Source organism: Pundamilia nyererei, unplaced genomic scaffold (genome assembly GCF_000239375.1).
Source record: "Pundamilia nyererei isolate P.nyererei 1_Seehausen unplaced genomic scaffold, PunNye1.0 scaffold00163, whole genome shotgun sequence".
Taxonomy (NCBI): domain Eukaryota; kingdom Metazoa; phylum Chordata; class Actinopteri; order Cichliformes; family Cichlidae; genus Pundamilia; species Pundamilia nyererei.
The window spans coordinates 76039-89180 of NW_005187564.1; the positions used below are offsets into that span (position 1 = coordinate 76039).

Below are 13142 nucleotides of genomic sequence, written 5' to 3' on the forward strand. Positions count from 1 at the left end.
TAGCACTTTAATTCTTATTGTTTGCACTGAAGCACCGCAGCAATTTCCTAATGTTGTAAACCTCAACATCTGGCAATAAACCCCCATTCTGATTCTGATTCTGATTTGTGTATCAAACCATAAAGAAGACTTGCACAAAGTCTTTCATTCAGAACAGCCATGTGATAGGTCATAGCAGTTATTTTAAAAAACTTTTTAGTTTTTTTTTTAGTTTAGCCCTCACAGTACAAATCATGCTTTGCCTCTGGGAAAGCACTTAAAGCTGATGGACAGCTAGCTATATAAAACTGTAATTACCATGCAAGTACAGAGATGGTATTTGTGTTACAGAGTGGTTTGCTAATACCCTTTAGCCTTGCATTTTTTGCATCTCCAGCAGCACTGTGGAATAAGCAAACAGGCAAAGAAAGCACAGCTCACAGTTCAGCTTAGATTCAATGGCGTGAAAATCCCCTGTGGGTCAACATGCTCTGCTCCTGTAATGTCATTAACATTTAAGGTCAAACAAGCTCTGTCTGACCACCCTTTAGGCGATTGGTTGTATCATTCAGGAAGTCTGCTTCACCCATACTAAAGTTTTGGTTTTGTTTGTATTATTTTCCATACATGTAAAAAATCTTTTTAGCTTCTATTTACCCTTACTTGGCCTTCCCCCAAAGCAGGAAACCATCTTGTACCATAGCTGAGAATGAATAACTTGGCTATCTTAAGTGCCCTGAGCCAGAATAGCTCTACCAGAGTCCCCTCACACTCCCACACCCCCAAGATAAGGGGAGAAACAGAGGCAAGCTAAAAGGCCTCAAATGGCTAAAGAAAATAGCTTGAACACAGACCCAGGCATTTTTTTTTCTGCTAAGAAAGAGAACACTGGTGACAATTAGGCTTCACTAAATCTTCAGCTACAGGGTGTAAGTTGGCAAACATTTCCAACAGAATTGCTTCACTGCTCAGTTAAGCATTGTCTCTGTTCTTTGTTCTTTTAATAGCTTGATCAGATTGGGTTCACTTTTTTTAATCACTCAAGCTCCTTAGGTGGTTACTTTGTTTTCAGCTTAAGTGACCATGTCTGTAAGTGGGATTCTGCCGCCTGTGTCAGTCACTTCTGTTAGTTTCCTCCTTTTTTTTCTCTCTCCTTCAAGCCTGTTACTAAAGTGAGAGACACCGTTAAGAGTGCCCAAAATAAACACATCCCTAAAAATGACCAAAAGTCTAACTGTAAAAATCTCCAGTTATAAACCGTCTTGTTTTATTTAAACAAAAAAAAAAAAAAGAATCTGTCTACAGTTCACTGTGCAATTATGGTCAGCCTTGCAGCAGAGACGAGCACAAGATGCTGCCTGGATGGCATGTAATGTTTGTTTGAATGAAAGTAGCGCTGCATAACAGCTGACAGCTTGGAATAACAATAGGCGTGTTTGTGTCGTCGCACCTCATGAAAGGACCTGTGTGATTCCTTTCAGGGACTTCACTACCACCATTATGAGTTGGCAAAAAACTCTGATCCAAGCAAAGAACAGAGTGAAGAGTTTAAGAAAGCCCTGACCGTCCATCCAGTGTCTGACCCGGAGCAGATGTACCGCCTGCACAGATTCTTCACTGAGATTGAACTCCAGAAGACTTATGATGAGATTGCTAAGCTGCAGGTAAGCTGATTTTCAAGTGTCGCAAATCACCCATGGATCAGTCACAAATAAAAACCTGCCTGCTTGCCTCCATTGTTGGCACAAAAATACCACAATTTCAGTGTAGTACGAGCTGGGTTAAATGTGTCTATTTTAACACTTATTGTGTTTCCACAGGCAGAAATAAAGAATGTGAGTGTTGTTGCTTTTGAGGGGAACCGAAGCGCCCAGTGGCCAGTGGGGATCAATCCTCCTTTTGAACCAAAGTCTCGGTTTGAAGTTCTGAAATGGGAATACTTCACAGAGGAGGAGATTTATTCGTGCATTGATGGCTCACCCAAGTGCGAGTTGCGCGGCATTGACCGCATGGACGTGGCGGATGTCATTGACACCGCCATAGGAGAGCTGAACAAGAAGTACATGCCCATTATACACTTAAAGAAGCAGCAACTGATTAATGGCTACAGACGCTTTGACCCCATTAGGGGGATGGAGTACACCTTAGACCTTCAGCTGGAGGCTGTTAATCAGAAAGGTCACAGCCGCTCCATCACAAAGAGGGTTCATCTGGTGCGACCTTTGAGCCAGATAGAGATCATTCCCATGCCATATGTCACTGAAGCTACAAGGGTCCACATTATTATACCGCTTACTCTGCAGGACCGAAACTACGTCGATCACTTTCTTGAAGTCTTTGCCTCGAATGCCTTTGAGACCAGCGAAAATGCAATCCTAACCTTCTTGTTTATTTATGACCCAGTGGAGGCCCAACAAGTTAGCCAGAATGATATATTTGCCAGCGTGAAGTCTCAGATAACCGTTTATGAACGCAAATACCCTGCAGTGAAAATCCCGTGGATCAGTGTTAAGACGGAAACGCCATCCCAGATCAAATTCATGGACATCATCTCAAAGAAGCACCCCGTCGACACGCTCTTCTTCCTGGCTGAAGTCAACACAAACATCAATTCGGAGTTTCTGAATCGCTGTCGCATGAATGCCATTAACAATTGGCAAGTATTCTTCCCCATTCATTTTCAGGAGTACAACCCCGACGTGGCTTATCACAACCAGCCACATCCAGACACACTTGATCTGGTCAAGGACGCGGGCCTTTTTGACCGCAGGTCGTTTGATGAAACGTGCTTCTACAACTCGGACTACATGACGACGCGCAGTCGGATGGTGGCGGACGTCCAAGAAAACGAGGAGATTCTAGAGAACATGGATATCTACGAAATGTTCGTAAAGTATTCAGGTCTGCACGTATTCAGGGCAATAGAGCCAGCGTTACGCCAGCAACACCGTTATGAAGTCTGCAACCCAAGACTCAGTGAGGACATCTATCACAGATGTGTTCAGAGCAACTTGGAGAGCATCGGTTCTCGCTCCCAACTTGCCATGCTGCTTTTTGAGCAAGAGCACGGAAACAGCACTTAAAAGTAGCAGTGAAACCTGTGCTCCTGCACGTTCGCTAAAAAAGTCTCAAGGCTTGAATTTAGGGTGAAGAGGGCAACCGTTGTGCCACCACCCATCGCTTAAACTTTTTACCAAGTACAACTCCTGCTTAGGGGTGTAGGTGACTTTTAGTCACCAGGTCAGGTAACACAAGTGATTGTCTCTGTCTTCCTGTGTGCATTAAGGGCAGTTTGGATATATAAATGCAGTACACTCCCAATAAAACCTTTTCACATAGTTTTAATGATTGCGTCAAGCAGGCTTTGACCACTAGAGGGCAGAAACTTTGCAGTATTGACTTGATTGTTATGATTCAGACGTCCAATGCATTCAGTGGGATTTATAACCTTGATTTTGGTTCGCAACACTTGGATGTAATGTTTGTGCTTTTGACTATTTTGAATACAACAGGCATTATTGAGCTGATGTACTGGCTGCAGCTGCTCAACTAAACGAACCAAAACAAGTTGCAAAAACTTTTAGTATGTTGTTGCTTTTTCAGTGGGAATGTCCTTTAATTTAATGTTGATATCAAAGGTATTTTAAAGCGGAGCTGTCTATTTTTTTTTTTTTTTTTTTTTTACTGGTAACCTATGTGTCCCTTCACAAGGGGGCACTGAAGTGTTGCACTTTGGTAAATACTCAAATCAGTAAATATCAAAAGTGCATCTTTGCATATGTGCCTTGACAAAAATGACTCCACGAGGTATTGTACATCTATATATTTTTTTAGATTTATGAATAAAATCAATAACGCTTTGGATAAATGGGAGGTGTTACCTTTCACTGTGCATGAAGCCTGATACAGCGGTGGTTATCGCAGAAATGTCAGACCACCAGCTATCCACAGGCTGCACATGTGCCTCAAAGCAGGGAATGGAGCTTCTGAGAAATTGCTGCTGGAACTTTTATATAATAGATACAAACCTTTATTTTTATGTAGGCCAGCATTGTGTTTTTAAGTTATTCAGAGGTTGTCTACTTGTAAGTTTTCCAAGAAAACTTGCTTGCATGAGGCAGTAGATGAGGGCGAGGGCTCATTATTAAATGCTTGTAGCGATTGCTCAGATTTTTCAAGAGTCCCTTTTGAAATGTACGGTACTTTTTAAATTAGAATTGAATTAGTTTAGTAACAGCTGAAATAAAGAATGTATGAAGACATTTCACCAGGTGTAGGCAGTCTGAGAACTCCAAAAGAAACTGTTTTTGTTTTGCTTTTTTTAAAGAATTTCAACTGTGTTGTTAAGATATTGCAAGTCACTGGTTGGTATCATTGTCCTCCCATGCGGTGTGCTCAGTTACACAAATGGCTGCTTTCTCCCAGTTGTAACGCTGCCCAATGGGGGTCTTTTCTGGTGGAGGTAGCGGTACTGGACACCATAATGTCATTGAGTATATTATAATGTGCAATATTACAGATAACACAGCTGAATATGTCTGATGGAGGAATTTTCATTTGAAAGCAGTGTGTATATCAAAATACTGTACGTGACTCATTCTTTCTGTTTGATACGAAGTAAATACACTGTAATTTCTTATGACAAGACCTTTTAATGTATTTTCTCTGACACTAGACACTTTTCATCATCCGGTTTACTTGGAAATACATAAAATCAAGGCAAGTCCTGTTATTTAACTGTAATTGGATTTGATGTATATGTTGGAAACACTACATCCACTTTGGTGGTCCTGAAAGGTGTTTTCTGTATTGTCTACCATGTGAACATTTTATTTTTCCTTGACGCGTCTTTTTTCAAGATGAGTCTTTCTTTTTACCATTACGGTGCACCAGCTTGTATGAATGTTCGTCTCAATCCTTTGAAGAGTACGATGCTAATAATGTGCATAATTGAAAATATAATCTGTGAAAGATTGCTGAAAGTGCTGAGATTACAATATGAAGTTATTGTGGTGATCTGCGTCGTCTTTGCCTTCTGCAGACGCGAGAAGCCCAAAATTAAAGGAGCGGGCAGATTAATTATCACATCCGTCATCGCCGAGCGCAGTCTCTTAAGTATTTTGTCCATAATTTATTCAATCTGTCATATCTCCTAAATTATGCATCTTCTAAACACTTCAGCGCTAACAGAGGCTTCCATGACATTTTCTGTGCATCTATAAATATTTTATAGACACTCTATTTTTAAACTTTTTTTTTTTTAAAGCTTTATTTACACTCCAGTTTCTATTTTATTATTTTGTGACGGAATCAAGTATCTGCTTTGTCCTTTTGCTTTCAAACAGAAACAAAATTCACTTTGCATCAAGCAAATTATTTAAAATAAAACATTTTTTTTCTTTAAAATTTTCCATTGCTGATTGAACCTGTTGGTTTACAGTGTTCAGTGCACGTGGGTACTTGTAAAACCAAAGCAATACTTTTCAATTTAAAGTTCATCACATCCAAATGTGTGCTGTAATTACCAATAAGCTGTGAATTGTAATTTTATTTGTTTTTGTTTTTTTTAAATAAAGGATGTTTAAATATGACATTTTGTCCTTTTGTTGTCTGGATTGCTGTGATATAACATGGTTGGCAATGCAGGAACAGAATCCTTTTTGTCCTTTAGGTGTCAGCAGAAGAACGCGTTTGCTGTCAGCAGCGCAGGTCCCAGACCAGTAATGGCTACTGGTCGCTACAAGCAGAGGATTGAACGTGTAGAAATCACATTTCTAAAACGAAGAAGACTGTTTTAATCTCACAGAAATAAGCAACATTTTCTCAGCAATATTGCTGCCCACGTTAGAACTTGGGTATTCCTGATGTCTGGGTTGGGTAAAAACAGGGAAAACGTCGCAACCTTAATTACAGCTTTAGTTATTTCAAGGGTCTATATGTACTGCCCCGAGGCATGCTGTAAAACCGCATAACTACAGAGCAGCTGTGAGTTAATTGTAAGCCATTATTTTGTACTTTATTTTATGTTCAATCCCAGGACTTTCTCCTGTCGTGTGAGGACAAGGTTGTTTTAAGTCCTCCAGAAAGCATTAAAAAAATTAAACCATCAAAAAAAACCCCAAACAATTCACCTTTTAACAAGCAGAATAACACATTTTTTTTACCATCTCTATCAATAATCCTGCTCTCATCTTGTAGGAGCTAGCCTTCGAGATGTCTTTCTGCAACCTTAAAGGTCATTCAAAAGGAAATAAAAATGGCCAGAGTCTGAATTGCTATTCAATGGTGTGGTTTGTAGGGGAATAAAAAGACGGCATACAGTGAAATGGGATTTAAGAGGCACTGGTTTTTATCTAAACTTTAATATTCATTGTATTTACCATATTTAACATTTATAAAATGTGTTCTAACAGAAGAAATAATCACAAGATCACACTTATATACAAAATGTAAGCGTTCCTTGTCACTGCAGGGATAGTCCATTTCCATTTCTGTCAGATATAGGATGAAATTTCTCCTTTTGAATTCCTGACAGCTCCTTGCATCACCCTGCACTTATATTTTTCTCCGAGGCCTCAGCTGAAAAAAATAAAATAAAACGAGCAGGAAAATAGCAGATATTCAAAACCTAACATCTGTGGCTAGTGAGATTACATTAATTTTTATGGGTAATGCAGCAAGCACATACAGGCTGATTGGTAGTTTAAGCTTTTAAAAACATAGGTAGGTCCCCTATGTAAAGGGAGCTCGGAGTAGGAATCCCAGGAATGTGAGCTACATGTTGTTAAGAAGGGAAGTTGTCCCGTCTGCTACAGCACAGACCTGCCGCCCACCGTGTGGTCATGTGGCACCTCACACAGGCTGCTGCTGCTGTAAAGTTATCTGTGTTTTTTGACGAATGCAGAATTATCTGAAGTTGTGTTTTGCAGTGAACCTAAACACACTGTCTTCAGGATTAAAAAAGCCTTTCCACATCCACTTTAGGCTTTTCCGTTTAAATAAAACTCTACAGCAATAAAGCAGCCCTGTATTCATCTCAACACACCAACCCCTGTGTGACTTCTCTGAGGATAGCTACAATTATTGATGACAGAGGAGAAGATTGTTATGCATAGCCTGTACAGGATGCCATCAGAGACTCAGATTGGGAACCTTTTGAAAATGTCAAAGTGACACATGATTATGAATATTAAACAGCCATGTATAGCCCATGATTACTTGAAAGGAGGAGGGGATTTGGCAGATGGAGACTGGAATCTCACTGTGAGCCAAAGTGATGTATGGTAATATTGCGGCAACAGAATACACCTATCAAATTAACGGGAAAAATGATGTTGTCATTTGTTAACATGAAATTCTGTATCGTGTAAGGTATTCTTGCATTTCTCAGACACTGGAGTGTCTGCCACCTTCTGTGTAGGAACGAATTTGGTTCACACTCTGCACCAGCGCATTGCGTGATACCTATTCTGACACGTGTAAGTCCAAACTACAGCTTGAGAGCACACATCTGCAAAAACCTCACTCAAGATTAAAGGTGCTTGTGATATAAAACATGCAGTCCCATGTCACCGATCTGGATTAGCATATACGCTGACCTTTCTAAAATTTCTTAGAGGCTTGTACTAGCAAAGCATACAAAAACTTGTATCAGTCCTGAATAATTCTCTCTTTTGGGTGTAACAGAATGCAATTAATTTGCAAAAGAAAATAATGAGGAGCTCACAGCTAGTCTTTACCGGCTACTGGGTAACCTCATGTACAGCCCCCACTACTCTACTGCAGGAACTTAAGCAAAACAACAATCTAATCCCCCCCGGTTGTTTTCTTCTCTTATTATAATGAACTAAAAGCAAATTCCAGCCTTTAGGATTTGCTAAAGTAAACGAAACACAGATTTCTTTGTCACAAGATAAAAAAGTGTGAGCAGCATCTGCCATCTTACTACTACAAATATTTCAAGAAAGAACTGGATATTTCTGTTCAAAATCACACTCAAGCTCCTATTTAACCATTAAAAACAAAGCACAGACACATGGCCAAACAGATGAAACGTCTGACTATGATGTGGCTGACAGCACAGGACCCCATTCTGGTTGAGTTGGTCCTACTAGTTCCCTGAAACAAAAATCCATATCGGCAATGCTTCAAAGGTTGTCCATCCCATCTCTGCTATCATAAACAATAATCTACTTTAGGTTATACGATAAAACATAGACAATGCTGTTGTAAGTTCCAGTTTCTTATTTGAAAAGAATGGTGCAAGAAAGAGCCTTAAATCAAATATGCATTTCTAGGTGGCTAAGGGAAGTCTGGTAAGTTCCTGCAGTGGAAAAAAAGAGACTAGTTGTGAATCAGTGAATCAGTTTATATTTCCCTTTGCTTACTTGTGCTCTTAAAAATTTGTGTTGTCCTCTGTCCTTTTTTACATAAACCAATAAGAATATATATCCGGCTCTGCCACAGTACCTGTTTACGTTGCTGCCACATCTGCATCTCCAGAGGTGGCTTCAGCTGATAAAACCTTCCCGCCGCAGTAATACTCTTCCAGCTTTTTGATTGTAATCCCTCCTTTTTTCATGGATCAGCTCATCTGAGCTGTGTCAGTCTAATGTGCTCAGTCATGTGTGCAAAATGTTAAAGTGCGCATGCAAACACATAAACAAACACACACACACGCTGGGTCCCCACTGTAAATAGCTGCTGTACTTTTACAGTAGTTCTGAAGGAGATGAGTTTGCAAAAAAAATGTGTAAAAAATTCTCTTATTGCTTATGTCAGCTTTAAGTAAGGATGCTAACCAAGATGAAGAGTGGATGGTGGGCAGAAATGAGTCGAATAGGAGGAATACTTAAAGCGCAACCATGTCATATGTGAAAACATAACCCGATCCTCATCCGTAAGCAAAGCATGTTTGTGTTGTCTCAGACATCTTAAAGGAAATGATGGATATAATAGTCACAATGCATTCAGTCCGTTCTTGTTACCTGGACGAAAGTATCGATGTCTGGCAGTCTACGTATCTGCAGATTGTAAGTGTACAGTAATTGCTACAATCGTGATCGCTATATTTTCTTATAAAAATTGTCTCTAAAATGTATAAATAACTAAAATTAATAGTACATAAGATATATATTAACTAAAATTAAACAACAACCATCGAAACAGAACCTTTAGAACTTTCTCATTTTTACGTTGGACTTTATGTACAGGTACAATGCTACTCTCTAACACCTTAACCACAAACCAGACAAAGTGTATCATGTGGAAAGATGCTGATAGATCTTCTAAGCCAAGGTCATATATTTCAGCCTAAATAGTTCCCTTCATACTTTGGATGGTGAATAAGGTATGCTTACTGAATTATTGTCATCTTGTATACAATATAGAACATATAATAGTATCTCTTTAAATAATTACATAATATATTGTGTAGATGACTTGATATGGTACACTGTGTTCTCCTCGAAGTAAGAGAAACAGTTTCAAGAGACATACATGGAAGGATACAGACGGGAAAAAAAATCTGAGATGCTAGCTGAATAAATAAATCTTTTTTTTTTCTTATTTCTTTCTTTTTTTGGAATATAAACTGGATCAAGGTGACATGCAGTCCTCCTCTTGTTCCCTCGTAGTGATCATGTACCAAAAAATTGGTCCTGAAAAGTGTCTTGAATCATAACATGAAGCGGGGCGATGTTGAGTGGGATCCCATCCAGAGACAGAGAGAGAGATAGAGCAAAAAAAAAAAAAAAAGGAAAGGAGAAAAAGCCGTGTCCGTTTTGTGCCTACATACTGTACGTACAAGTGGTTTGTTAGCAGCACAAGTTTGGTGTTTGACTTTGGCTGTAGCTTTTCACTGGTGACAGCAAAGGAGTGACGGAAATGCCAAGGGTCTGTTATTGGTCTCAACACAGACAGCTCTTATCTTCTGTTGTCACCAAGACAGGAAACATTGGTTGGCTTTAGCAAGCGAAGTCCTCAAACACCCCGTGGTGTCCGGCATGGTGGTGGTGAGGATGAGGATGGGGGTGAGGATGAGGGACGTGGTGGTTGGGGAGAATCGTGTTAGCATAGGCCCCCTCTGGGTGACTCCGTGGCATGTCATTGGGCTCCTGTTGAAAGCAAAGCAAAGGGGGTCAGTAAGTATATTTATCATTAAATATAAGTCATTTTGATTTAAAGGAAAAGCCCCTTATCCCTGGGAAATACTTGCTGCTAGTCAGATCATAAGATTCTCTTGTGTCTGATGTACGGTGCAATGCTTACCCACCTTCTTGTTAGTTTTTCTTAGTCTTTTTGTTTTAGCTGCACATGTCAGTCACTCTAGCATACCTGCCTGATGTTAACCTACAAGTTGTCAAAAATGTCCTTGAACTTCTTCCTGCTTTGGGTCAATTTTCTTGACCCTTACTTGCTGTCTGTGTCCTGCGATTAGCCTTTCTCATCACATAAGGAAAGCTTTAGGTTAAGGGGGTTTTATTATGCTCATTTCCACCTCCATAATTTTTTTTGCTATACTTTATACTGGGGCCTTGATGCAGTCATTCACATCATCCGCAGCCTGAAACAAGCTGTTTTACCTCTTCTTTCTTCAAAGGCCACCTTCTCTTTAACCCAACTTTCTTCTTACATGCTGCCCATCGCAACCATGAGGTTTGAACAGCCAGAGCTGTGTCCCTGAGATGACCATATTAGGAATATCCCCTCTCACTGAAGTGATAAAGCTCTAAAAGTAGGGTAAAAAAGTACAGGTGGTTGCCAGTGCTACTATGGTGTAAACTTGAAAATCCTGGTTGATTTTCAGAAAAGTTGATCTCTGACCTTGATCTTAATTTCAAAGTTACTGAAACTTGCACTCGCCCGAGATTTATAGTAGATGCACGTATGGTATCAAAATCATACGTTGCCTCGTTCTGGAGTTATCACATTCACAAACTTGGGAGTCCAGGCAGCCCTACCGCCTGTCCGCCTGGCAGGGTGCTGACAATACCCCATCATCCTTTTACAGAGTAAAAACTGTCAGGAACTGGGTGTTAAGAGCTGACTGAAGCCTAAGGTTATGGATCACAGGGATTACTGGTGCATGATTAACATCGGCATCTCTTGCTGTAACAGTATAAATATTACAGAAAAAGGAAAGGAAAACACAATAGCTCCAATTTAAAGTACTTTCAGAGCTGTATGTAAGATGTCTAATATCTCCACCAGGCCAGCGTTGATTCATTTTCTGTAAGTTGTTAATGGATTTTAATGCGGTGGCATTTTTGCTTGTATTTATAACCGTTTCACAACCGCTTGTACCACTGACCTCAACAACAAAATACGATATTAGTCAACGTCTGACACAGTTTGTCATGTCATGCAGCGTGGACGTAAGACACAGTCATAGTCGGATAAGAAGCCCATTGTTCACACAGAAATGAGCAACTTACAAATAAAGTTGTGCAAGAGCTAATATGAACTCTGGGGGGAGGATGTGCTTTGCGCAGTGGTTAGGACTAATTAGGAACATTACACTCTTTATTGTTTTAGGAGTGGGGGGGAAAAATATTAATTTGCTTCTCCCTTACGCACTCTTTTGTTGTTTTCTAATGCAGTTCCAGTGCTGCAGGAGAAGTTGTACACTCGGCATGAAACCACTGTAAGCATCATTTGTTACATTGCACCATGTGCTGTACCTTTGCTTTCATTTCCTCTAGACCCACTGTTGCAACAGTGCTGGCCTGCTGCTTGTTCTTCTTCTCCTCTTTCTGCGGCCTCAGCAGACGCTGTAGCCGGTGCTTGATCACCTGGTTTCACCGAGACCACAGCGGCAGGCAGGGTGAAAGAGAACAGATGAAGGAATGAGACAAGACACGCAGCGGTGTGAAAGGTTCATCTGACATGACGTCTGCATTACAATCCCTGCCTCTGATTTTGCTTTATTCATACATGTTTGGCAGTCAGCAGGCAGCTGGGTGTGAAGCTTAAAGGGGATACAGATGAGGCAGGAGTTCATTTCATGATCAGCGTTAGTACCATGTCCTCAGCACCGACCTGAGCGGATATTAGTTTCTCCTGCCTGGGAATCAAATAAAACTTCTCACATGCATAATAAGTGATAAGATTCGCACTGCAAGGCCTCTCCTTAAAATTTCAGGTGATTTTGTCTCAGAAGAACATACTGACATGCTCAGTGGTTACATTTGGAAATTACAAAAAAAAAGGATGACAATTAGAGGCAACAATGAAGCACTAATGTGTTTTATAAATAGTGACTGTTGCTTGGTTTCTGAAAACCAGCGGGACAATAACTGTTAATTATCGCTAATTATACCGCAGCTACCGCAGGTCTGGTTTCATATTGTGATTGGCTGATATGTGCGGACTTGCATGCACATTGTACCTCATAGATATAATCCAGTATTTCTAAGACTGTCAGGATGCTGGCTCCGATGAATAAACCCATCTGTCCACCAATGTCACCTGAAAAGAAAGGACTTAAGTAGTGAAGGAGAGGCCCAGCGGACACAATACCCAATCTGCTCCCATTTTCTGCTAATGATAATGAAAACTAAGCAGCGCTGCAATAAAAACAGCTTTCACTCGGCTCCAGCGAGAGCATTTCATATTCTGAAAATAGAGGAAAAAAGAGGCAGAAATTACTTACCCAATAAACCTGCAACATCGTATGCCTTCTTCTGCTCAATCGTTTCATAGTTCAGAGCTTCGAAGAAGATATCTAAGACCAGGAAGTTGTCTCTGGAAAAACAGTGTGAATACCATAGAGAACAGTGAAATTCACTGGTAGAAATATAACGTAGTTTAAAAAAAAAGAAGAAGAAAAACATCAAGTCATCTTTATGCTCACTGTTAACTGCCAGGCCTTCAGCGCTTTACACAGATCTAACCAGCGCTTGCGAGATAATGAGGTGTTACAGGGTTTAACTGAGACGAGCTGAACGTGCGCTGACGGCATGCTTAGTCACTGCCACGTCCCCGATGTCTGCGGATTTAGAAAAGCTGGTAATATTAAATGTAGTGAGGCATCATACGCGCACAGTGTTGGGGAGTAACGGAATACATGTACCGCCGTTACGTATTTAGAATACAAAATATGAGTAACTGTATTCCGTTACAGTTACCGTTTAAAAAGGTGGTATTCAGAATACAGTTACTTT

The 13142-nt window shown here is 40.3% G+C and overlaps 2 protein-coding genes across 2 annotated transcripts in view; one reads left to right on the forward strand and one right to left on the reverse strand.

Moving 5' to 3' along the window:
• chpfa (chondroitin polymerizing factor a) overlaps positions 1 to 5365 on the forward strand; it is a 10275-nt gene extending 4910 nt beyond the window's left edge. The window contains exons 3-4 of the mRNA XM_005745687.1: positions 1461 to 1643; positions 1800 to 5365. Coding sequence (XP_005745744.1) covers positions 1461 to 1643; positions 1800 to 3062 — 1446 coding nt within the window. The 3' untranslated portion in view covers positions 3063 to 5365. The remainder of the gene's footprint in view (positions 1 to 1460; positions 1644 to 1799) is intronic.
• Positions 5366 to 6313: 948 nt separating this feature from the next.
• asic4a (acid-sensing (proton-gated) ion channel family member 4a) overlaps positions 6314 to 13142 on the reverse strand; it is a 95657-nt gene continuing 88828 nt past the window's right edge. Inside the window, exons 7-10 of the mRNA XM_005745688.1 lie at positions 12632 to 12723; positions 12368 to 12447; positions 11661 to 11771; positions 6314 to 10094 (exon numbers count right to left, since the gene is read on the reverse strand). Coding sequence (XP_005745745.1) covers positions 9945 to 10094; positions 11661 to 11771; positions 12368 to 12447; positions 12632 to 12723 — 433 coding nt within the window. The 3' untranslated portion in view covers positions 6314 to 9944. The remainder of the gene's footprint in view (positions 10095 to 11660; positions 11772 to 12367; positions 12448 to 12631; positions 12724 to 13142) is intronic.